The 26,027-nt window shown below is 38.7% G+C and overlaps 2 protein-coding genes across 8 annotated transcripts; one reads left to right on the plus strand and one right to left on the minus strand.

Moving 5' to 3' along the window:
* Positions 1-3,612: 3,612 nt before the first annotated feature.
* LOC116115986 (transcription factor WER-like) lies at positions 3,613-5,052 on the plus strand. Its single transcript, XM_031402106.1, has 3 exons — positions 3,613-3,950; positions 4,073-4,202; positions 4,545-5,052. Exons 1-3 carry the CDS (start codon positions 3,728-3,730, stop codon positions 4,915-4,917), a joined length of 726 nt encoding a protein of 241 aa, XP_031257966.1. The 5' UTR covers positions 3,613-3,727; the 3' UTR covers positions 4,918-5,052.
* A 1,223-nt stretch (positions 5,053-6,275) lies between these two features.
* On the minus strand, positions 6,276-13,308 carry LOC116115864 (carbonic anhydrase 2-like). 7 transcript variants are annotated; one of them, XM_031402006.1, is made up of 11 exons: positions 13,240-13,308; positions 12,825-12,909; positions 10,808-10,869; positions 10,557-10,637; positions 10,467-10,526; positions 10,020-10,068; positions 9,354-9,470; positions 9,165-9,218; positions 8,219-8,304; positions 7,139-7,244; positions 6,276-6,625 (listed from the first exon to the last, which is right to left on the minus strand). In XM_031402006.1, exons 2-11 carry the CDS (start codon positions 12,876-12,878, stop codon positions 6,461-6,463), a joined length of 834 nt encoding a protein of 277 aa, XP_031257866.1. In that variant the 5' UTR covers positions 12,879-12,909; positions 13,240-13,308; the 3' UTR covers positions 6,276-6,460. The 7 variants fall into 7 exon arrangements, with proteins under 7 accessions (XP_031257866.1, XP_031257856.1, XP_031257864.1 ...); XM_031401996.1 differs by having other exon boundaries at positions 10,467-10,637; XM_031402004.1 differs by lacking the exon at positions 13,240-13,308 and adding an exon at positions 13,059-13,183 and having other exon boundaries at positions 10,467-10,637.
* Between the last annotated feature and the right edge of the window lie 12,719 nt (positions 13,309-26,027).

The following is a 26,027-nucleotide window of genomic DNA, read 5'->3' on the forward strand; positions in this document are numbered from 1 at the left end:
TGCAGCTAAAAAAAAAAGGGAAAAATCAAAACTTTGTTTGTGTTTTTTCCAAACTTCAGCTAAAAAAAGTTGATGATTTGTTTTTCAAAGCAAATTATCTAGGTGAAATACTTTGCTGCCATTCTCTTGTCATGTAGTATCACCACTACTTGGTTTCGAGGTGTCGTGTATTTTAGCCAAACCACAGGGTGGGCTATGTAATTAAGCTTTTTTATATGACCATATTATTCCTTGGAGTTGGATGAGGCATAGGGCTTTTACATAGAGAAGGGTGAGGCTAATATGTCACCGCCCTAAAAACTGAGTGATTAACTAAAGTAGCAATTGTAAGCTTGGGCCCAGCCCAATTACACTACAACCATTGAGCAATAGGGCAGAAGTTCATCTCACATACAGTCCAACAAGTTATTGAAACTTGCAAGAAAGATAAGAAATTTATTAAAAAAAAAAAAAAAAGAAGAAGAAGAAATTACATTTGGAAGGGGAAAATCATAATTATTCAAGGCAAATACAGGCCAGATACTATCTTATCTTTGGAGAACTTATTTATGAGGACATTTATAGATAAGCAAGGTAAGATACGACGTAATTTAGGGCAGGGAACAGGACATGACATGAGACGGCAGCGAATGCTCATGCAGCTGAAGTTGGTGAAATTTTGAAGTCAAGATCCCAGAGCTCGAAACTCCCATGGACAAAATCGTAATGTGCACCCTTCAAAGCCAGGCTCTTCTTCACCACGCTGTCTCTCACAAATGGATATGTCAACAGGTTGCCTAAAGATACATTCACAGCCTCCTGCATTTTGGCCACAGTCAAAACATTAACACCACATATGTGATAAGTCCAGATCATCATTCTATTCAAATTCCCAACTTCATGGATCTCAAAGCCGACATGTTCTTTTAGTATTTTTTTTTTTTTTTTTTGTTAAACACTAATAATTATATACATGCGGTAAAAAAGCTGGCACATCTTGATGTTTATGTCCAAAAAAATTTAACTCAAACTTTCAGGTAATCCTTCGTATCTTTTACAGTAAAACAGCACTGTTAGCGAGCAGTGGTGGACCCAGAATTTTTTATCAACCCCCCTCATTTCGTTACTGTTTACCAATCAACTAGTGAAAATATAAAAAAATAATATTCAATTCACAAATAAACATAAGAAAATTATTATCTGAAAAAACCTCTTCAATGTGAGGAGATAAAAAAACCACGGGAATCTAACAATCCACTTAAATCCAATATAATTAAAAAAGTTTACTGATATGTATTTTTGATAAACATGCAAATGTAGCAAGTACACTAGTCGCAAAAAGTAATAAAGTGATAAGTAGAGTATCGTTCCCACGAGGATAATGTTACTAAGTACCGATTTTTCTAGTTTAAGTTCTAACTGAAGCAACAATAAATTGGATTGATGGAAAATTAACGAACTAAATATAATTTAAGAAAATATAAATGAATGATAATGAAATTAAAGCAAAACCCAACAACTTAACTAATTAAACAAAATGTTAAAAAAAAATGCTAGGGTGCTGATTTCATCTAGATATGCTAACCTAAATCATAGAATCTATTACCCAAGTTCTAATTCCTTGGTTGAAAATGGAATTCCTTAAGTTGTAAAACATACATTCTCAGGCTATATTTTCCTACTTATCCCTATTAAGCTTCCGCACCCAACAAAATGAAAATTAATAGTTCAAAGTCTTTTAAGCTTTAAGGAATTATATCTAGATTTCATAAATCGCTAAACCTATCTCTAGCGTTTGCTTAATCTACGGTATTTATCCCAAGAGGCACAATCACAAATCACTTCTCAATCTCATTGTGAACAACATACATTTGAATGGTGATCAAGCATTCAAAAGTCATTAAGCAAAGAGATAAACACTCAATCATGAAATTAAAACTCAAAGTAAAACAATTCATATAAATTTGAATCATTGTATCAAGGTTACATCAAACCCTAGTTAAACAACTCAGTTCATACTAAAAAACAAAATAAAATAACAAAAAAAAACTGAATCAAGATTCACCATTGAAAAATAAGCAAAAGATGGAGAAATATTCTCTAATTTGAAGCTCAAATCTTCAATAATTTTCTCCTTCCAAGAGCGGCCTTCCAAATGACAAACCAAGACCCTTTTTCTTTCATTTTCGTGCTAATTTATACCTATTTCACTTAAGGACCAAGCCCTAGCAAGCCAAAACGCGCCGTTTTATTTTTTACATCAGACGCAGTTTCGCCGCGGTGAAGCTTTTTCCTTGCCGCAGTGAGAATCTTTTGGGCCAACTTTGAGCATGAAAGAGTCTGAATATGGAAAAATGTTAAACATATGAATTGTAGCCCTCTAAATTATATTTCTACTCATTCAAGAATCAGTACAATCCGAGGTCTACAGCTCAAGTTATGGAAGAAATACTGAAGCACGTCCAAAGACGTTTTTCTTCAGTTTCCAACATACTGTTTACGACTTCAAGCCAAGTTTTCACCCTTGTCCAGTCAGAATTAGGGAAAACCTAAAACATGAAAGTTGTAGCTCTGCTTCTTAGCTTTCCAAAGCTTCTAAAATCAGGTCATTTTGAGTTTCCAAGCTCAAGTTACGTAATTTATGCTCAAAACTATCATTTGTGCTCAAAATCATCGTTTAGGCCTATAAAGACAAATTAATAGAATTATGATTCAAATTGTATGAGAAGCATCCTAAATCCGATCGAAATTCAATGCAAAATCATAGGGAAAAATAGGATTATCATTTACACCAACCACAAATCTATCAAAAATATTCTACACAAATTTAAAGTTCAATCATAACTTTAACAAAAGTAAAATATACAAAGGTATATAAAAATAAGGATTACAATCACTCCAAATCAAGATCCACATGTAAAAAGGAAGTTGGGAATTGAGAAAGAAAAACTTGAATATAAAAAAAATAAAACCTAACTCTTTAATTTTTTAACTTTTAACTTTTTTTTTTCCCTTTTAAAAAAACTTTTCAAATTTCTTTTTTAAGTTGAGGATGGGCCTACCCTCAAGGGCCTGGGTCCGCCCCTGAATTCGCAAGGGTATAAACTTCCGGGAAAGCTGATTATTTGAATAGCAATGCCCATTGAAAAGCTACTTTACACTTTTCCCAAGTGTTAAAAAGTCCATATTTGATTTTCTTTTGTATATTTTACTGAGTTGCTCACATACCCAGACGGTAAAGGCCAATAAAAATCAAGAAAGAGGACAGGTTAGTCGGGATCGATGAGGCCGTGAGTGATTGAAGTGAATAAAACAACAAAACAGGTTGTGTGCCTGGCCTTGCCATCTGTGCTGATAGCTACATACCCGAGCCTTGTATTGGCACAAGCAATAACCAAACCTTAGCATGCGGGTTTAGTCCAATCCCGGAATATTGATCTTAGAAATGAAAATAATTAATGATTCAGTGAGGAATAAATAACAGTTTTAGGGGGCAAGAGAGCTGTTAATTTCACATGTTTCACGTTTTAAGGTGCCGTCAGGAATTATATGACAGAAGCATTTAGCATTAAAAGGGAAAAAGATAAAAGAACATCCAACTTAATAGAGAAGCAAAAAAGGTGAGTGGTCGACAGGGTTTCCGCTTACAAGAGTTGGATGATGCCAGGAGACCTATCTACCCAAAGGACATTGCCATAAATAACTAAGGCAGTATCTTAGTAGCTCTACAGGAGAAAAGAAATTAAACATGGTCCATGAGAAACTACCCAAAACTAAACAAAGAGTTATAAATTCGCAGGGCCTTCCAAAGAGAGGAAGGCTACTTGAAAACTCTTTGTTTGTGAAGCCAAAGATGAGGGCAGGTAATGAGTATAAGAAAGGGCTATGGACAGAGGAGGAGGACAGGATTCTGCTTGAACACATAAGGGTGCATGGAAGAGGGCACTGGAATCGCATCCCTAAAGTGACCGGTAAGGAGTTTCAAGAAATGTCACATTTTATAAGTTCTATGTTATTCAAAGTAGTGTTTATAAATGGAAGATAGTTTCTGATTTCTGATTTTATGATGATGGATGTGTTACATGGGGTATAGGTTTGAGGAGGTGTGGAAAGAGTTGCAGGTTAAGGTGGTTGAATTATCTGAGCCCCAATGTGAAACATGGAGATTTTTCTGAGGAAGAAGAAGACCTTATTATAAGACTCCATAAGCTCCTTGGAAACAGGTTTTTTCTTTTCTTCCTCTGTTTTTCCACTTCATGTTCTACAAGATTTTCTTGAACAAATTGAGCATTAGCATCAATGTCAAAAGAATCCTTTGCACGTCCACAATTCTCTATTTGGTTTTCTCAACCATTTTGAAGCATTCCTACAAACAACTGTCTTTCAAACTTTCTGATACGAACCAACTGTTGGAAGAATCTGCACTTCAAAAGGAGAATTCGGTTCATCTAATACTAAATGTATTGCATGTTCATTTTTATATTTTTGTTGTGCAGTATATTACAGTCGCTTATTTATGCAAAATCCCAAAAAGTCTATTAATGGTGATATTTATTGTTATGCAGGTGGTCTCTAATTGCTGGGCGGGTACCCGGACGTACAGATAACCAAGTGAAGAACCACTGGAACACTCACCTACGGAAGAAACTTGGCATGAAGAAGCAAGTGAGCTCCTCAAAAACAGAGTCATTTCAGACAGAAGACACCCACAAAACACCAGGTCATAACATCAATTTTGAGCATATGCAAAACAGTACTGAAATTGTGGAGAACCAAAACTCCGCTGAGACATCTAACTGGGAACCGGAAATGATGAACCAACACTACCATAAAGAATCGCTATTGTTTCCCTTTGACTTTTACTTAAATCTTTACAGCCCGGGATTGATGGAATTTCTAGATGAGAACCCTCTTGATCAAAATTTTCAAAACAACTAGTTTTCTTTTCAGTCACAAACTGGTTATTGTCATTAATGTTATCTGTTCCACAATGTTAAGGTATTTGCATCTGTGTTTAGCATATTATAGTCAACTTCTTTTCATGGTTCACTTTCAACTATAAATAAAGACAATAAAGGCACTTCACATGTATCCTAAGTTTGTCTGTATTCGGTTATTGTTTGATTTAAGAACCCCTATCACATGTCTCCTGAAATAATTGAAAGCAGAGTGTGAGACTCAAAATTTGTGTCGAAACGTAGCCTGGTCAACAACCTAATTGATCTTTACTGTAGTTTCTTGATAAAGGCTTCGCATAGAGATGCTAATTGCTAAACTCATTGGATGATCCATCATTAGTCAACACGGCAAGTATAATTTTCCTTCTTTTTTTTAAACAACAATGCGGAAACGAGCACGTGTATGATGCAGTTGCTAAGACCTGACCAAAACAGTCTTAAACAAATTGACCAATACGGCAACACCCAATGCCGGGCAACGGCTCCCATTTGTAATTCCACCACCCCTGCCCAAGTTTAAAAACAACTCATCACTCCGTGGCAGGAGAGTCATAAAAAAAAATGATTGGATTCTCACTAACTCATGAAACAGAGGATCAATTAAATAGCCACCCCCGAGGTTTGACAAACTATGGTCTCTCCCCTACTACTTTCTTAAACTAACGAAGCACCTCCTCCGTTGCTTAAATCTGTTAGCTAACGCAGAATCTGTATTGAAAAGTCTATAATGTCCTTGAGTGCTTCATATAGATCCGAATAAAATTTTGTCTCAATTCATATTGCTACATGGTATGGCAACTTTACTGTTTAATTATTTTGTTCTCATAAGCTATTGTTTCTTCACGTGGGAAAATGCAAGTGACTATTGCAGCTAAAAAAAAAAGGGAAAAATCAAAACTTTGTTTGTGTGTTTTACTTTTTTCCAAACTTCAACCAAAAAAAGGTGATGATTTGTTTTTTCAAAGCAAATTATCTAGGTGAAATTACTTTGCTGCCATTCTCTTGTCATGTAGTACTCACCACTACTTGGTTTCGAGGTGTCGTGTATTTTAGCCAAACCACAGGGGTGGCTATGTAATTAAGCTTTTTTATATGACCATATTATTCCTTGGAGTTGGATAGAGGCATAGGGCTTTTACATAGAGAAGAGGTGAGGCTAATATGTCACCGCCCTAAAAACTTTGTGATTAACTAAAGCTAGCAATTGTAAGCTTAGGGCCAGCCCAATTACACTACCAACCATTGAGCAATAGGGCAGAAGTTCATCTCACATACAGTCCAACAAGTTATTGAAACTTGCAAGAAAGATAAGAAATATTATTAAAAAAAAAAAAAAAAAAAGAAGATGAAGAAATTACATTTGGAAGGGGAAAATCATAAATTATTCAAGGCAAATACAGGCCAGATACTATCTTATCTTTTGGAGAACATTATTTATGAGGACATTTATAGATAAGCAAGGTAAGATACGACGTAATTTAGGGCAGGGACACCGGACATGACATGAGACGGCAGCTGAATGCTCATGCAGCTGAAGTTGGTGAAATTTTGAAGTCAAGATCCCAGAGCTCGAAACTCCCATGGACAAAATCGTAATGTGCACCCTTCAAAGCCAGGCTCTTCTTCACCACGCTGTCTCTCACAAATGGATATGTCAACAGGTTGCCTAAAGATACATTCACAGCCTCCTGCATTTTGGCCACAGTCAAAACATTAACACCACACTATATGTGATAATGTCCAGATCATCATTCTATTCAAATTCCCAACTTCATGGATCTAAAAGCCAACATTTTTTTTCAAACAATGAGGTACATATGCATGTGCTCTTGTTTGTGTGTATTGTATCAAATACTGTAAAACTTGTTTTGCAGTATTTGTTTTATTTAATCACCACTATTCAAGTGTTCCTTCTGTCATGCCAAGTTGCTAACGAGATTCAGTCTTGTGCTACGTGCCACAGGGCTTACTATCAACTGCAATGGCAAGTTGTCATGGCCATAGAAATTAAAACCGAGCCAAGTTGTCGGCAGATTATCGGTATTGAGAAACCAAAGACGATTAAGTTAATTAAACTATTTTAGAACCCGTCTTCCAAGGATCTTAATTTTTTTTTTTTTTTTTTTTTTTATATAAACAAGGAGACTAACATAAACCTAAATTCAAGATGAAAAACATATATGATATATAATGTAACTTGCCTTTTCACAGTTTTTGCACTGCTCCTCAAAACTCAAATCGGTGCATTCTGTTTTCACCTTAGACTTTGCAGATGAACAGATTTTGACCCAATCCTCGATGAAATCACTGAAAGTGCAATAAATAAAGCAAATGTTAGTTAGTTCATTTGTTCATGCTTAGCCCCTATGTCTAGCTAGATCATAACTTAGCTGAAACTAACACTAAGTGCTAAAAAGTAAATAAATAATGATCTTATATGACTAGTAGGAAAGGAAAGGATGAGATAGTAAATGGATCAATTACTTAAATATGTTGAATGACTTATTTGGAAATTGTAACCTAACCTATAAAAAATGATGGTCTTTGAAAATTAATTAGGCCTTATTTGTCATTGCCCTTAGAAAAAGCACTTTAATTGTTAAAAAGATTTGGTAGAAAAGAGGTAAGTGTTAGGAAATAAATAAATAAAGGGGTAGGTTGGCGTACTTCAAAATTGCTTCTAACTACCTAAGGAAGTGCTAAATTAAACAAAAGGGTAACAACTAATAAATAAGTTTATAGGCATACTATTTTCTCAGGCATCTCTCTAGTCTCTACAGGGTTTAACCTCTTAAACCAAAAGCACCTGTTGTCAGGGCTACCAAACACCAAACACCGTACAAAATACTTTCTTTAAGTCTAAAGTTCTTTAATATTAAGGCCAACTCAGAACCAAAAAGAAGACTAAAAAAAATATATTACAAGTTCTCCTTTTTGCTTTTTGGATGCCTCCAAGAATATGGTACCACCAATACCATGCACAAAAAAAAGTACTCAATGTTCTCTCTTATTCAACTTTAAACTAATGCCAAAGATACTCGTCAATTTGTAACAAGTAGCCATTAAAAAGTTCAACACCTTCACATGGGAAGTCAGAAGCTTGCTCTGAAAGTTCTGAAAGATCACCATAAAAAACACTTAACAAACAACTCTTATGTTCCTTAATCCTTTCTATATCCCTATATATTACTACTATTTGTTTTTTACATGACTTAAACAAATTAAAGACTTAAATTGTGTCTGATAAGATGGAATAACTATATAAGTGCAGTTGTTCTTACCTAGCAGTGGTCCCGTCATCTGGGATAGACATAAGCCCTTTTATACCACCGCAGCAACTATGTCCAATGACCACAATATTCTCCACCTAATCAAGTACATGATACATTCTCTTTTAAAACCAGTTCTAAACGACAAAAATAAGAGAAAGAAAGCAGGAATATTCACATTATGTGGTCATTATATAAGTGAATGCACCATTCATAATTCATTTAAACATGTAGCTAGCTAAAATGCCAAAGTTGTTTATACTGGAATCAGACGCTATTTTCAGAAATAAAAGTAATGAATTATCAAAGTAATGAATTATCAGTTATCAATAGATAAGGTGAAGCATATAAAATTAAGTATATTGACCATATCAAACTATTAAAAAACAAATGAAGCTGTTTTATATAACTTTATCTTGATTCGAAAACCGTGTGGGGCATTCCTGATGAGCAGATGTCACGTTGCCTCCACCAGTCACCGTCCAACTACTAAACAGAGTCAACACTCTTATAAAAAAATGCCAGAGTTGAATATTACGAAAAAATAAGGCTTAGTTTAGTTCACTTTTTAGGAATAATATTATTAGTTTTCCCAAAAAATTAAACGGTAAAATATCGTTATTTTTAAAATATTATTTTATATTTTTTAATTTCTTTTAAACCTCTTAAATTTGTTAATTTAACTAAACATCCCCAAATATTTTTTTTAGAAATTGTAAAAATACTTCGACCACCCTCCGACGGTGGTGACCGACTGTCCATATTTAATGGGTGGATTGGAGGTGTTTTTGTTAACTTTAAATATTTTATTATAGGAGTGTTTAATAAATAAACAAACATAGGAGGTTAATTTCTAAATCTTATATCGTAATACCTGGCCAATTAAACTTTTTTTTAAAAATTATTTTAAAAACTACCAGAATAATGAACCAAACGGAGCTAAGTATTATAGATGCACCTTCAGATGCAACACCGCATACTCAATGGCCGCCCCCACTCCTGTGTATTTTTTCTGCAGCCACAACCAATTAGTCCACTTAAATAAACAAGCACATAATCCAGAAAATACCTAACACTACCATTTGGAGTAATGCATGCACATAAATTAAGTGCTTATTTAATGAAACATATTAATTAGTAATTAAACCTGGTCATAAGGTGGGACCATGCTTGCAATGTTTCGAACCATAAATGCCTCCCCTGGTTGAAAATTGAGAACATGCGAGGGGCAGACTCGGGAGTCTGAGCAAGCAAATACCATAAACTGCATACATATTGGAATTATGTTAGCTCAATCGATCCCATGTATAATTCTCATTGCTGTTCATTAAAAAGTGAAAGACATTGTCAACAAAAGATGGATTATAAGTTAACCCATTGGTTTTTTTAAAGGGACCTTTCTGTATAAAAAGGGCATGGGCAAGTGAAGTCTTATCTTTCTCAATCAAAAGCAACTTTAAGTGACCCACAAACCATGCAAGTGGATGGCGTTTGTGGTTTAAAATATATGACATTTAAAAAATGGTAGCTACCCCGACACGGCCATAAATATTGGACCCCTCTAATGGCCGAACCATAAATGATAGTGTCTTGCAACACCGACCATGGTCAGCCTCTCATCTTGGCGTGCTTCAAGAATTGATTGGTGAATATGAATACAAGACTTTCAACATTCCATATGATATTAACTTTGGAATTCATATAAGAATAGCATTTTCTAGAAATGGGAACACAAGCACAAAGATCAACCCGAGATCAGCTCTCCTCAATATCATACAAAATGTAAGGGAATTGCCAAACCAAAGTTACCAACCTTGGGGCTCTGCCCTTTGGCAAGTTGACCGTACAAATCGGGATTCTTCCTGTCAAAAAGTAGCCCAACATCAGATCCATTCATCAGGTTCAAAATAAAAGCATTACACGTGGCAAAAATCTGCATAACTGGAGTACGTTGGTTTCCCATTTCAACAAGCATTATTTATTATTTTTCATCGGTATTTGCCTGATTTATCCAACTCTTTTCGTGACAGTCTTTTCAGATCCGCAAAAGATTTTCAGCTTCCAACAATGTGTGAGATGTTTCAATGATATTTACCAAATTACCCTCATTAATGTGCAGACAAATAACCTTTTAGGAATACTAAAGGGCAATTACGGTAACTAATGTTGAAGTTTAAAAAATTGTGAAACAGCATATTCTGGGGCCGGCAAGGAAGGTTCCAGTACCTAAAATGTTAACGTATGTTATGTATCTACTTACTCGTATTTCTCTTTCTTAAAGTGATTGAACCCGGTTTGAATCCTCTCATCCGGATTGAACCCGGTTTGAATCCTCTCATCCGGATTGAACCCCTTCGAACCGACCGTCTCTAAGTCGGCCGTTATCTGTTTGATTTTTGCGGCGGCGACACCTTCGAGGTTGCTTTGTTCACTAAAATCCACGAAAAATCAGAGCCGTCAGTCAATAATTATAACCAAGTCAATAAGTGGGACCCGACATGAGAAATGTCTGATGATCAGCTACGCTCCTGTCAGTCCCCGCATGGAAATGACGTAAAAGGACAAGAATTATTCTGAATTTCCGACGAAACAATACCATACCTGAGAAGCTTGCTCAGTTCTGCAATGGCCTCATCGTACGAGTCCTTCCCCATGTCTTCTTTCTGTAAATTATAAAAGATACATTAGTTCACTTTCCGATATGAAAAAAAACTCTGCTCAATCAACTCAAACTAGCGTCAACAGTTTGAATAATTTTTTTCATCAATCAATTTCCAAAACAATGACTTCGAAAAATTTCACGGAGATGAGATCGATAATTCAGCAAAAGAACTAAGATAACAACAATAGATACTAACACAGTTGACGAAGGTTTATTGAAAGATGAGAAGTTAAGTTAAAGAAGAAGAAGATTGATTGTGTTTGTGAATGAAATGAAAATGAAAAGGTGTAATAGTAAGTATATATAGTAATGATCTGAATCGGGATCGACGCAAAAGAAACCTTTTTTCTCTGAGATTCACCTGGTTTTGAGTTCTGACTGAGAAATAATTAACCACTTGTGTATGGCACTCCTTTTCACGAGTTCAAACAAACTGAGTGTTGAGTGAAAAAACTATGCTGCGGAATAGCCGTATTTATAGAGATGAAGTTGACCGATTATGGCAGGGAATGAGGATTTAATCATCATTATCGAGTTTTAAATCGGGAAAAGAGACGATTGCTTAGTTATGTTGTCTTGTGTTTGGAAGTCCTAATTATTTTTAATTATAATTAATTGGAACTGGATTTAACAATTAGGAAGGAAGTGGCCGTTGGATTGTTCTGATGGGCACCCCATGTTTTAACATCTTGGTTATTTTATTTATGGTTGAATAATGGAGAGTAACTGAAAATGTAGAAAAAAAAAAAAGTTAAAAAATAAACAAAATAGCAGACGGCATTTAAAAGTGGTTACCGGGAGTTACGGTGGGGTGATGACAAGTCAATTAAGGACGACATATGATGGTGGCACGTGGTGAGATCTTAGAGGTGGCATGTGATGATTGACGTTGATTACTCCACTCCACTCATGGCCTCCTTATTAAACAAGTATATCCGCCACATACGTGTGAGAAGGAGCGTGGGAAGTGTGAACTGTGAAGTCACGGTTATGTTCACAACAGTTAAAGATTTGATGACAATGAGATTAATTTCAGATTTCAGAATCTCACATGATTGATCAAAGGGAGTGGTTATATAGCTAGGGCCTCTTCTATGTTATTACAAAGACTTTTTGGTGAATTTTTTAAATTAACTAATCAATATGGACTACAACTAAGAGGATAAAATCTTATATTATATTTATATCATCAAAAGTACTTTTTTAAAATTTAACCTTCATATTTAATTCGATATGCGAAAAGTAGGATGGATGATGAGGGAAGGTTTAGAAATGATGAAAATAAAACAAGGGAAAGTCTATCATATGTAGATAAGAATACCGGATCACTATGCTTGTTCTGACGTCACCATTATTAATATGATTGTTATAAAACTTATTATCTGGTGCATACTCACTTAATATAAGATTTATATATTTATTGTATCAATAAATGATATAGCCATTAAACAATCAATTCGTTGAATTCACTTAAAATATTTTCAACATTTTCCACCAAAAAGGAAGCAATGTAGAAAAAAGTGGTGAACAATACACTTTTTTGACTCCATCACCGTCAGTCAGCACGCCACCACGACTGCTTCCGGATTGGAGAGAAAACAGAAATAAGTCTCGGGATCCAACATAGACCGGTCCTTCCATTTAATGATTTATGGATTTTATGACCTGGCCTGGCCAGAAGCGAGCGTCCCCAGTTTAGATTTTACTAGACGTTTAAGTCCCGGTGAAGTTCCAATCCCAAGCATCACCGTTCCCATTAATATGTATTAATTAATCCTCAATCATATTGTTTTTGTTAATAAGTATTGAAGGTTGGTGGAAGAATTATTGAGTCGTTTAATTGAGAATATCTAAATTAAATTTCTTTTTCCGGGAACGCGTGAGTTGACCAGGACCCATTATCATAATCAAATGCAAAAATTATCCATTAATTAAAGTACCAGTGAGAGATCTTACCGGGAGCTTTGTTACACAGCATAGCATCATACACTTGCTAAATTTTGTGGCCATATTGCTTCTCTTATATATCCTTCTTTTTTACCTGTTCAACACACCAGAAATTCAACTCATTAATATTCATTAAAAAAAACAGTCACAATTAGGCAGAAGCCTGCCTTAACATAATTTTCGTACTTTTATATATTTCTTATCTTCTTGACATTTTTCTTCTTGAACATGTGCGTAACGCACCTTATTATCAACGCAACAAAGACTCATAAACACCGGTGGCTCTCACCAGGGCTCAAGGGACAACCAAATTTAAGGCAAAAAATTAAAACTAGTTTTCAGGAAATGAGAGTTAAAACTTCAGAATATATAAATTATAACTTATTATTATAATATGAGGGAATAGAGAAAGAGGAAAGTGTACCGAAGTGGAAGCCAATAATGGCTGGCTTTTGGTCTGCAGATATGGACCTTTTTTAAATTTTTTTTCTTTCTCCAATCGTTGTACAAAACTGGCTTTTGATCGATGGGACTAATCAAGGAAACGTCTCAAAATGAGATAAAATTGATCACAGCCGTCCATATTGGGTAAGAAATTAATCGAAGAATTGAGAGGGCGTATGGGTACACCACGTAGAGGATAAAGAAAGCGAAAGGTGCGCGAACAAGGGCTTTTAACTTGTAGATGGGAATCTCTTGCTGGATATTGAAGACGACTTCATCTCTTCATCACCCTCTATCCAGTAAACTTGCCATCGCAACAGTTTAAAAAAAAAAAAAGCTTCTTACCATGTTAACAATTTACACTTATTGTTGGTAGCATGTAAACTGATCATGTAGGTTTTTTTTTTTTTTTTATAAATAAAGTGCTTAGTCTGATAAAATCATTGTTTCTGAGTGTTCATACTTGATTTTGACACCAACGACCCACACGTGTAAAGTGTTAAGCAGGCTTAGAAATTAAATATGAAAATATGCAATGAGAAAATAAATAAGAAGCGGTTTTTAAAGTGTTTCGGATGCTCAAAAGCGAATCCTACGTCCATTGTGGTTGTATTAATAGGTGATTATAGTCAGGTCGCGTAAAGCGAGATGAATTACAATCAAAAGAGAGTTTAAATACAGAGAGAGAGAGAGAGAGAGAGAGTATGCTTTGGAAGACTGAAGATGAGCCAATCCCGTAAACGAGAGAGAAACCCTCTATTTATAGTTGGTGGATCCAAGGTAGTAATCATGATTCTGTAGTCGAGCAAGTGTAGTACAATTTCTAACTCGCTTCCCATTGGTTGTCTGCATAGGAGACATCCTTAAATTATGTAGGGCTTAGGCAGGTGGACAATTCTTAGCCACTCACAAGCTTGGCATTCACCTGCCACACTAACGATAGCCATACCTCTTCCGTCATTACGCGACGTGGCATCGTCTAGATGGCACAAACCCTTCCTAAACTCTGATTGGCCCTTGCTGACATGAGTTCACGTCAGCCCTGATTTTTTAGGCATAATAGAAGCCCCCCAGTTTTTAAGGTTTAAGATTGAACCTTGAGAACTTCACGATTATATCGTGACTTGACTTATCCCGAATGAAGCTTGATCGAGCTATAAGGAGGTCGCAACATAGGTCTTTAAGAATAGCACAAGCGACCTGAGGCAACCTTCTTCCACAGGTTCAGCGACCTGGGTCAGACCCTACTTAGTGTCATACTGACATACTTTGAATTTCATCCGTAGCTCGTGACTTGAGAATACTTAGCACATTTTTACCGAAAGCAAGGAATCACATCATGTCGAAACCGATACATGATGAAGAGTGTTTTACTCGAACGACCTCTTCAGATGTTATCTGTTGCGCTTGACAGCTGGTCTAGTCAATAAAATAATATTTATTCTGACAGACGTGTCTATTACACAATAAGTGTCAGCCATGCACATTAAATGCAAGTCATGCTGAAAACGACATTCCTTTTCAAAGCATTAAATGCGGATGAGAGCGCATTTAATGTGGTGGAGATAACCACACTGATGCTTGGTTGCTCCAATGGAGGAAACATCGATTGGCATCCACGAAGCGTGTAGGTTACTCTTCTCGCGGATTAATGACACGTGTTCGTAATCAATGGTGAGAAACGTATCCCGCCCAAACGTCGTTTACTTAAAGAAACCAATCGTCAGTTTTTCCCCTATAAAACCCCAGGCTCATCTCAAGCTTTATCACATAACTCACATTTTTAGCAAAACTCTTACACTTGCGAAATCAGTCTGCTCTACTTCCAGTTGATGCGCACTCTCCGTTGTGACAGGAAGTTCGTTCCCAACAGTCAAGAGTTCAGAAGGACTTCTCCTTCGTTTTCCTCTATTATTTTGTTAATAGCTTGACTTTGTGGTAATGGTGGGTATGAACTGTCTTGTAAGCTTTTATGGTGCGTATTTCTAGACAGCGGTAAGAAGAAAGCTTTTTTCTTTATAAAAAGTGAGAACTAAGGGCACGAATCCTTGGGAATTTATTTCCAAGGGTTTTTAGGGTTTTTTTTAAGGGGTTAAGGAAGGTAAATTAGAGTTTCTTTTGCTCTTCCACGTCATCGTACGGAACATTGTACGGAGACTAAGTTTTCTCTGCATGTTGCCTCTTTTTCAGACTTTAGGAGCAATTGATACTTCAGCCACCAGAGCAGCCAAGGGGACGAGCTCCCAGCAGGTACCATGTAAGAGGCCTTATCAGTGGCCACCAGGGACGAGATACAGAAAGCAGTGGCCTAGTATGCACTTAACGTGGATGTCTACTAGCATAGGACATACACAACTCGGAATCCCCTAGAGGGAATGGCCACGATCTCTGAGACGATCTTTAAATGTAGGACATTGATACCTTTTCACCCATTCATTAGATTGATCCTCAACCACTTCGAGGTCGCGTCATTACAATTGACGCCTAATGCGTATATGATAGTTGTTGCTATGTATATCACATGTGGCGAAAATGGTCTTGGCGAGCTAACAGTGTTGGAGCTCGCATGCGCTTACTATCTAAAGAAGAGTAAAGATAAATACTCTTTTTACCTCTCGAAGCGATCTACGATCGACGGAGGAATATTTGGTTACCTTAGTAACATCGGGGCTTATGAGACCAAATTTTTCTTTTTCTTTTTTGAGTATGATGGCATTTGTCAATTTAGGAAGTCAAGTAGGTTTTCCTTTCCACCGATTTGTGAACTGTTCCTTTTTCTTCAGCTCTTGTATTTAACGAACTTTTTGTCTCTTTGCAGGAAATAAGAGACCAGACTGACGGCTCTGACATATTTTAACCGAATTATGACATTTGGTCGCTACCCGAGCAGAGTCACAATGCGACACTAATCATGACTACTGCCAACTTAAGAAAGTACGGTTTTTTCAATCCGAAAGTATCTCCGGAACCCTTAGCCCATAAGTATCTTCACACTTAGAACCCCTTTCTTTTGCCTGAGGTGACCTTTTTGCTAACATGCTTTCATGGCGCACAACGACCATGCCACCTAGGGTTCCAAGGTCAACGACGAGGACTAGGGGGTTTGTATTTTCCCGGGTCACCTCGACTGAGCCAACTGAGGCGATCCCTAGCGATATCCCTACAAGAGGGATACAAATTGACACCGAAAGGCGAACACCCACAGAGCGACATGGGGAAATTTCTTGGCCCATGGCTATTTGCATCGCTAAGCAAAAAACCATGGGCCAGAAAATCCAAGAAGAGGAAACAGCTGCTTGCTAAGGAGGAATTGGAGTCCAAGCTGGAGGGCTTAGGGGTGTTGCTGAGGGGATCACAACCTTACCAGGATTTTCGCTTGGGGGTGCCCCCGAATAGTGTGCTAGACACTTCTGCGGCCCTCGAGAGCTCGCACAGATGAGAGGGGGAGGTCGTAGTTGCCCAAAAGAGAACGGGTAAACAACGGGTGGACGAGATGCTAGTTCCTCCGGGGTTAGACATGCTTGTGCTGGATTCCATGGGGTAACTCTCGGAGCATCTACAGTTGGTGGTGTATAGCCTACTAGAGTGCCAACTGGTTGCGACCTTTAAGGAGTTCGTGGCTTCCTGACCCGCAGACTTGGTGGCTACTATGCTTCAGCTGCAAAGCTGGGTAAAACAGTTTGTTCTTGTCGAGGACTTTCCAATATTAGTTTATTTTCTAACCTTTATGACTTTCGAAAAAATAAAGGTTAACTCGTTTCTTTTCTCATACAGTCTCTGCTCGCCTTGCATATGACCCAACAGAAGATCGACCTGGACTCTGCTAGAGGGTTCCACGAGCTGAAGGAAGAGAATACCAAGCTGAAACAGCAGCTCTAGACGTAGAGGCGAAGGCAATCCATATTCAGGCGAATCAGTACTTGGTAGAGAGAAATTCTACCCTTCGCATAGTGGACTTCCAGAAGGCTGAGCTCGAGAAGAGAGGCGAGGAGAATAAGGAGCTCCAAAGGACAGTGGCCAGACTCACAAAGAGTGTGGAGAGAAAGAAAAGGAGCTGAAGGCAAACTCTGGGCGTTCCATGAAGTCGGAGGAAGACAGAGCTTGACTGTGGAAAAACTCTGAGAAGCAGAAGAAAGCTTTGGAGGAGGATCTCGAGCTATCCCAAGGGTCAGTCGCTTCATTAACTGATCAGATGAAACGACAAAATCTTGAACTCGAGAGGAAAGTTGCTGACTGGGAAATACAGGCCATCTACAACTTGTGACCAAGGAATCCAAGGATGGACCTTTCCGACCTCCCGAATGAATATCAGGACATCCTTTCTTCCATGGCCCAAGCTGATGATGCCGAGGAGGAAGAGAAACATGGGCCTCTTCCAGAGGATGACTAGCCGGAAGCATACGTCCTTGAGGACCCAACAGCTCATCGGATGGTCAACAACCAACCGGGGGATACAGAGGTCGTGCCCGCAGAGCCTAGAGGCGGGGACTAGTGATCGCCTCTTCTGCTTTTGCACAGCTTTTCTTTCGACTCTTCCTCTTTTTCTTTTTATCTTTTATGCTGCCCACTGTACTTATTTTAAGCATATATAAAGAAGTATTTTCGGCCATTTGTGATAGCACTTCCATAATTCGAGAACTTCACAAGACTAATATTACACATCTGATCAGGAAACTTGTAAAAATATCGTACCGAACAAGATCATTCAAAAGATCATGACATAAATATTTGTTCAAGATAAAGTAGAACGATCTTATTCATAAATATTACAAGGAAAATTTTACAAGTAAAAGAAATGAATAAAATCAAGAGCGAGTTCGGAATTATTGGTAATAGGGGCGAAGATGTTCAGCATTCCAACCTCGCGATACTTCAGAACCGTTAAGCCTATTTAGGTGATACATTCTAGGTTGTAATACCTTAGCAATGCGGTATGGACCCTCCCAATTAGGTCCCAATATCCCCGCACTCGATTTCCTTGTACCGAAAAGGACTTTTTTCAGAACCAGGTCATCGACCTGAAAGTTTCTTCTCCTAACCTTAGAGTCGAAGAATCTTTTCGTACGCTACTGGTAGGATGCCATCCTTAACTGAGCCTTGTCGTGGTATTCTTCAACTAGGTCTAGACTTACACGTATAAGTGCTTCATTGTTTATTTCATTGAATAGGTCTCTCCAGAGTAAACTAGTCCTTACTTCCACTAGGATCATAGCCTTGCAGCCATATGTTAGCAAGAAAGGCGTCTCTGAAGTAGAGGTTCTTGGAGTTGTTCTATATGCCCATAGAATTTTTGGGAGGTCATCGACCTAATTGCCCTTGGCAGCACCAAGCTTGGCCTTCAGTGTGTGCTTGATGGTTTCGTTGACAGCTTCAACTTGACCATTGGCTTGCGGTCTTGTGACTGAGGTGAACTTTTTATGGATCCCCAACTCATCGTAAAACTGCTTGAATTCCTCATTGTCGAACTACTTCTCATTATCAGAAATGAGTATATGAGGAATCCCGTAGCGGCACACTATATTCTTGAAGACGAAGTCTTTGAGCTTCTTGGTAGTGATCGCGGCCAAAGGCTCAGCCTCAGCCCATTTGGTGAAGTAATCAACCGCGACCACAACATACTTGACACGCTCTTTTCCCGTTGGCATGGGTTGATGAGATCAATTCCACATATAGAGAATGGTCAGGGCTGGTCATTATTGTCAGTTGGTAGGAAGGAGCTCGTAGAATGTTCATGAACCATTGGCGCTTGTCACACTTTTTCACAAAATTAAAAGTGTTTTCCTGAAGTAGAGGCCAATAGTACCCTTGGCGGACAATCTTATTGGCGAGGGATCGTGCGGCGGTGTGATTACCGTAGATTCCTTCATGTATCTCCCTCATAATATAGTCTACTTCTTCGTCAGTTATACATTGGAAGAGAGGGGCGCTAAACCCTCGCTTGTATAACTGGTCTCTGATGAGGGTGTAACAAGCAGCTCTGATGCATAGGATTTTTATCTCAATTTTGTTACTGGGAAGAGTCTCATCTCGGAGATACTGAATGATTAGAGACATCTATGAAATTGATTTTGTTGTAGCTACAGTCTGCTCGAGTGAGCTGATACTAGGAATCTCTATGTATCGAACTGGAATATTTTTCGGCACATCTAAGTCTAGCAATGAGGCTATTCTTGCCAAGGTGTCCACGACAGAGTTATTGTCTCTCGGGATTTGCTTGATCTTGAAGTGCTTAAAAGGCTAGAATGCGACTTTAGCTTTCTTCAAATAGTTGATCATGTTCTCTTCCTTAGCTTGATATTCTCCCAAGATCTGATTAATAACCAGCTGGGATCGCTATGAATGCCAATCGCGTCTGAACCCATTTCCCTCGCTAGTCATAGACCGATGAGCAATGCTTCATATTCGGCCTCATTTTCGTAGCTTGGAACCCAAATCAAAGAATTCCATGAATGCGAGTCCCTTTGGGACTGAGGAGGAGAAGACCTGCCCCGACTCTTTTCCTGTTCGAGGAACCATCGACAACCATCGATATAGAGGCTCTAAGTCGATAAGTTCTGAACGGTTTCCTGGATGACTTTGTTGGCTGACTACTCAGATTCCTGATTTGGCTGGTACGAGAATTCTGAAATGAAACCAACAATAACCTGCCATTTGATGGTAGCCTTCGGTTTGTAATGTAGATCAAGCTGACTATTCCATTGCCCATTTGAGTAACTTACTCGAAGCTTCCGACTTTTAAAAAACTTGTCTGAGTGGGTAGTTGGTCAAAATATGGATTGTGTGGGCATGGAAATCAATAATGATATGCTTACTCACGAACTTACTAACCATCTTACTAACCTTTGTAAATATAAAGCATAGTAAGGGTACCATAAGCATAGTACGGGTACCATATATAATTTTAACAAAGATGAGTAAAGCGGTTAGTAAGTTTGTGAGTAAACATAGCATTATTGCATGGTAATAGGGTCACAGCTTCGTGAAGGCGATCAGTAGGGCATAAGCTAATCGCTTCATTTTTGGATACCTCATGTCGACGTTCAACAGTCGCTTGCTCGCATTGCCACTGAACTCTACCCTCTTCTCGAATCAGAGTTACACTGACCACATATGAGGAGACGGACAGGTAGAGGAATAGGATTTCCTTGGGAAGAGGCTTGATAGGAGAGATGACTTTCGGAGATGTTCTTTTATATTCTGAAAATCCTGCTCGCACTCTAGAGTACACTCGAACTTCTTGTTGGCCTTTAGTATATTACAAAATGGCAAGCAACAATCTGTTGCTCTTGATATGAAGCGATTGAGAGCTGTTATCCTTCCATTTAGGCTCTAAACTTGTTTTTGTTGGTCAGGCTTTTCATATCAATGAGTTTGGATCTTCTCGGGGTTGAGTTCGATTCCTTTTTGGTTAACCATATACCCCAGAAACTTTCCTAAGGATACTCTAAACTTTATCCTGAAGAGGGTTGAGCTTCATCTTGTACTTTCGGAGTACATAGAAAATCTCAGCGAGATGCGCTATGTGATCTGAAGCGACATGCGATTTGACCAGCATGTCATCAACATAGACTTCCATTGACTTTCTGATTTTCTCGAAAAACATACGGTTAACCAGCCGCTAGTAAGTTACCCCAGCTTTTTTTAGGCCAAAGGGCATAACCTTGTAACAATACAGTCCCTGATCTATAACGAATGAGGTATGCTCTTCGTCAGGTGCATACATCGGGATCTGATTATACTCCGAGTAGGCATCCATAAAGCTCAGCAGCTCATGCCCAGATGTGGCATCAACGAGCTTATTGATCCTTGGCAAGGGAAAACTATCCTTCGAACATGCTTTGTTGAGGTCGGTAAAGTCGACACAGGTTTGCCACTTGTCATTTGACTTCTTTACCAAGACCGGATTGGCAATACAGCTCAGATAAAGCGCCTATCCAATAGACCTGTTTAAAAGGAGTTTATTTACCTCAATTTTCAAGGCAGCATAGCGTTCAGGGTCCATGGCTTTTCTCTTTTGGCGAACCAGCTTGACTGCACTATCAATGTTAAGTGCATGACATATAACATTCGGGCTGATCTCGATCATATCAGCATGAGTCCATGCAAAAACATCGACATTCTCTCTAAGGAAGCTCATCAAGCTTTTGGCGAGTTGGGGGTTGAGATTACTCCCAATTCTCAACACTCGAGTCAACTCATTTTGATTGATTGACACCTCAGATAGGTCCTCAACTGGCCCACTATGAGGACACTCTTAGATGCGAGGATCCATGTTGTCCTCTACTAGGTCGGGTTGTGGCTCGATCCTGCTGATTGCCATAGCTTGCTCGGGGATGCCTATTAGCCTTTCCTTTCCCTTGCATGCCATATGCACTGCTTTTATGTAGCAATTGCAAGATTCGTACTAAAATCCTTTTACTTCCCCAATCCCTGTCGGAGTGGAGAACTTCATTTTCAGATGGTAGATGGAGGTGACTACCTTGAAACTTCGCAGTAGAGGTCGTCCTAGAATGTCATTAAAGGCGGACGGACAGTCTACCACCAAAAACTCAGTTATCTAGGTAATTTCGTTGGTCTCACCTAACGTGACCGAGAATGAGATCATTCCCCTAGGAATCAGATGATCCCCAGTAAAACTGTAGAGAGGGATGAAGGCAGGCTTCAGGTCTGTCTCGTCCAATTGCATTTTTTCGAAGGCTCGCTGAAACAGGATATTCACAATGCTTCCATTGTCCACCAACATTTTGTGGACTTCGCACCGTCCTATTTCAGGCGCGATAACGAGTGCATCCTCATGGGGATGATGCAATCGCACCGCGTCTTTCTCAAAGAAGGTAATCTCCTCTTATCTGCGAACCTTAACGAGTCACGACGCCATGCCTATCACACTCACGGGGTCATGACAAGCATACCTCTCCTGGGTACCTCGAGAGTTCCCTCCAAGGTGTGATCATCCAAAGATGATCCCTACATAGTAGAGACCCTTGCGACCACGACGTTTTTTCCCTTATTCCTCTTGATTCATTTTCCAAATGGGAGTCGGACCATCAACATACTCTTTGAAGTGCCCCTACTTGATGAGGTCTTCAATTACTTGTTTGAGAGCCTGACACTCATCAGTATGATGCCCATTATCCCGATGATAATGAAAATACTTTTTGCTTTTCCTGGCTAAGGGGGGATTCTTCGTGGGCTTTGGCTCTCCAAGTAGGCTGGCCTGCTCTGACTTATCTAGAATAGCCGACACTGAGGCATTCAAATGAGTGTATTAACTTTTGTCGCGATCGCGACGAGGAACTTGGGCATAAGATTTTTTGGGCTCAAATTGCAGCTTTTTTCTTTTTTGCTGATCATCATTAGCCCATCTGCGATCAGCCTTTCTATTGTTCTCCCCCCAGTCGGAGCACTGGTCGAAGGATTGGGGTCGTGGAAATTTAGGGCGGCCACATAATTTTCGATTCAGAGATACTTCTCAGTGAGGTTGTAGAAGCGAGTGAGGGAAACATCGTCCACATATTGTAACTCTTTCCACAAGTCAGACTGCGGGCGAACCCTCGCGATAATAAGAGTCCGAACGAACTCTTTTAGAGTGTGAGCTACTTTGTGGAGTTTTCTGTGGAATCTGTCTATGTAAGACTGAAGGGATTCATTCCTCTCCTGCCGTATGTTGCTTAGATAGCTCAACGACGTCAAGAACTTCCTGTTCACTTGGAAGTGTCTCAAGAACGACGAGCTCATTTATTGTCACGAGCTGATTGATCTTGCGGGAAATGATCTAAACTAGCGCTTGGCATGGGCAGTCAGAGTTACTGCTAAGCAGTGACATTTGGCCAAGTCGGAGACTTGGTGGAGTTCTATGAGGTTGTTGAGCTCGTAAAGGTGATCCTACAAATCAGAATTCCCATCGAACGCCTGCATGTCAAGCATTCTGAATCTTAATGGGAGATGAGCAACTAACACTGCTGGAGAAAAGGGAGACGCCTCAGCGACCTTCCCACGCTCATTCTGTTGAGCCTTATGCTGATCCAAAGGTCGCTGCAATTCCTCAATCTGAGGCAATAGAACTACCTGAGGATCACTTTTCACAATGTGGGCTTGACTCTCATGGTTGTGAATAAGGAAATACTGCAAATCGGACTCTTTTTCAACTCGGCCGAAAGCTTTGGCGAACCCTGACACATGCTAGCTGGGGCCGTGTAAAGGCATTGAATGGCTCTGGGAGTTTTTTCGACCTCCGCGGTGGTCAGAACTAACACCTGGACGACGAAGGTTTCCCGCATGATGACGGTTGAGGTCATCATTTTGGTGATATTGGGAATCTCCTTGCCTTGCACTTTTGTGGGAGTGCCCATGCAACGTAACATGAGACGGCTCATGCAACGACATATCGCCAAGTCGCAATGCCACGGGTATTCTACCTGTTGCATGACCGGTGTTCGCTAGTCCCTCGGAGCCCTTCAGTCCACTGCTTGCCACTTGTTTTCCCTTATTTTTACGCGCAAAGTGCGCGCAGTACGGGCTTTTGCCCTTTTTCATGCTTTCGTGCGACCTGCAAGCGTCTTTGGCGGTGGCACCGCCTCATTGGACTCTGGTAGTATGACCCGATCTAAACGGTCCAACCTTTGGCTAACCATTTGGAGAGTATTGTTGAACCTCTCCAGGCAATTCATCACAGTTGGGTCAAGTTGTGAGCTCGAAGGAATATCCGCCATGATATTCTATTGGACTGGCGGCACTTCGGGAGAAGTGTCATCCTGTACCCGAGGCATTTCTTCATTGTCAAGGTCGGTTTGCTCAGTTTCAAAACCTCGAGCCATTGTTTGATGGATAGGACCGGTCGGTCAGAAGTTTCTGATGAAGAGCGGATACTAAATCACGCCCTATTTCTAGCGCTAAACTGTTGATGCTTGATTTTGACACCAACGACTCACACGTGCAAAGTGCTAAACGGGCTTAGAAATTACACGTGATATGAAAATATGCAATGAGAAAATAATAAGAAGTGGTTTTTAAAGTGGTTCAGATGCTCAAAAGCGAATCCTACGTCCACTGTGGTTGTATTAATAGGTGGTTATAGTCAGGTCGCGTACATCGAGCTGAATTACAATCAAAAGAGAGTTTAAATACAGAGAGAAGAGAGAGTGTGTGTGTGTGTGTGTATGCTTTGGAAGACTGAAGATGAGTCAATCCCGTAAACGAGAGAGGAGCCCTCTATTTATAGTTGGTGGATCCAAGATAGTAATCATGATTCTGCAGTCGGGTAGGTGTGTTACAATTCCTAACCCGCTTCCTATTGGTTGTCTGCACATGAGACATCCTTAAATTGTGTAGGGCTTGGGCAGGTGGACAATTCCTACCCACTCACAAGCTTGACATTCACCTGCCACACTGACGATAACCATACCTCTTTCGTCTTTACGTGACATGGCAACGTTTAGACGACATAAACCCTTCTTGAACTTTGATTGACCCTTGTTGATGTGAGCTCACGTCAGCCCTGATTTTTTAGGCATAACACTGAGATACCAGTATTCTCATATAGAAATAAGCTTATCAATTTTCTATAGCATTTCTTACCGTTACAGGCTCAAAACTTTTTATATTTTATCTTATGTGCTCTTGGGAGAAAACATTTTTTTACAACGTTTTCAAGTTTTTTTCCTTTGCTAACTTAGTTTTCTCTACTTTTTAGATACAAAAAATAGAAATAGTAACCAAACATAACCTAATATATCCTATATTTTCTTAATTCTCATAAACATTTTATAAAGTGTGATTTGAATAAGGATACAGAGAATTAGAATTTATCTATACATATGAGAGGTGTCAAATATACTGATGCATAAAATATATTATTAAAATTCTTGAGGAAAAAAGATTATACTATTTCCTTATATTTGGACTTTCTTATTCCTAAATTCTTATTTTATTTTAGTAGTTCTAATTAAATTAGATTTCTTGTTTTAGATAATTTCCATATTAGAATAAGATTTGTTTTAATTATTAAGTTTATTACTTTCCTTACTAGTTAAGGTTAATTCTAGGTCTTTGTAGCCTTTAAGGCAATAAGTTTAGATTATTATATGTTAATGAAATATTGAGAAACTTATGGGTTTTCAAGTTATCTAGTATCCGAATCCTGATACAATTCGATTGTAGTTATTGTATCACAATCCAGTATCCAAGTCTTGATACAATTCGATTAGGGGTGAGCACGGGTAGCGGGTAGAACCAGAACCTGAGGGTAGAACCGAAACCGGAACCGGAACCTACTCGGAACCGACACTGTGCAGGTAGGTTCCGGTTCCAATTTTTTGGAACCGACAGTGTGCGGTTCTAGTTCCGATTCTTGTGTGTGGAGGAACCGGAACCGGAACCTGGAAAAAGAATCTAAAAAGGGTACCATATTTGGAAACTGTAACGGGTACCCAGTTTAGAACTGATTTTGGAACCTGTTTTGGAACCTGTTTGGAACCTGTTTTGGAACCTGTTTGGAACTTGTTTTGGAACCTGTTTTGAAACCTGTTTGAAACCTGATTTGGAACCTGGACTGCAATAAAATATTTGTGAAATGTGAATAATGGGGGGTTTCTATTATTTTACATATAAAAAAATTTAAAATAGAAAAAAATAAATTTTTAGAATAACCTAATTAAATAAATATACTAATATAATTATACTTATTACATATAAATTATACCATATTAAAAACTTTAATATATTAATATTAAAGTTTTCATTAATTAAGTGAATAATTGGAATTATGAT

The sequence above is a fragment of the Pistacia vera genome, unplaced genomic scaffold, assembly GCF_008641045.1.
Source record: "Pistacia vera cultivar Batoury unplaced genomic scaffold, PisVer_v2 Contig1224, whole genome shotgun sequence".
Taxonomy (NCBI): Eukaryota; Viridiplantae; Streptophyta; class Magnoliopsida; order Sapindales; family Anacardiaceae; genus Pistacia; species Pistacia vera.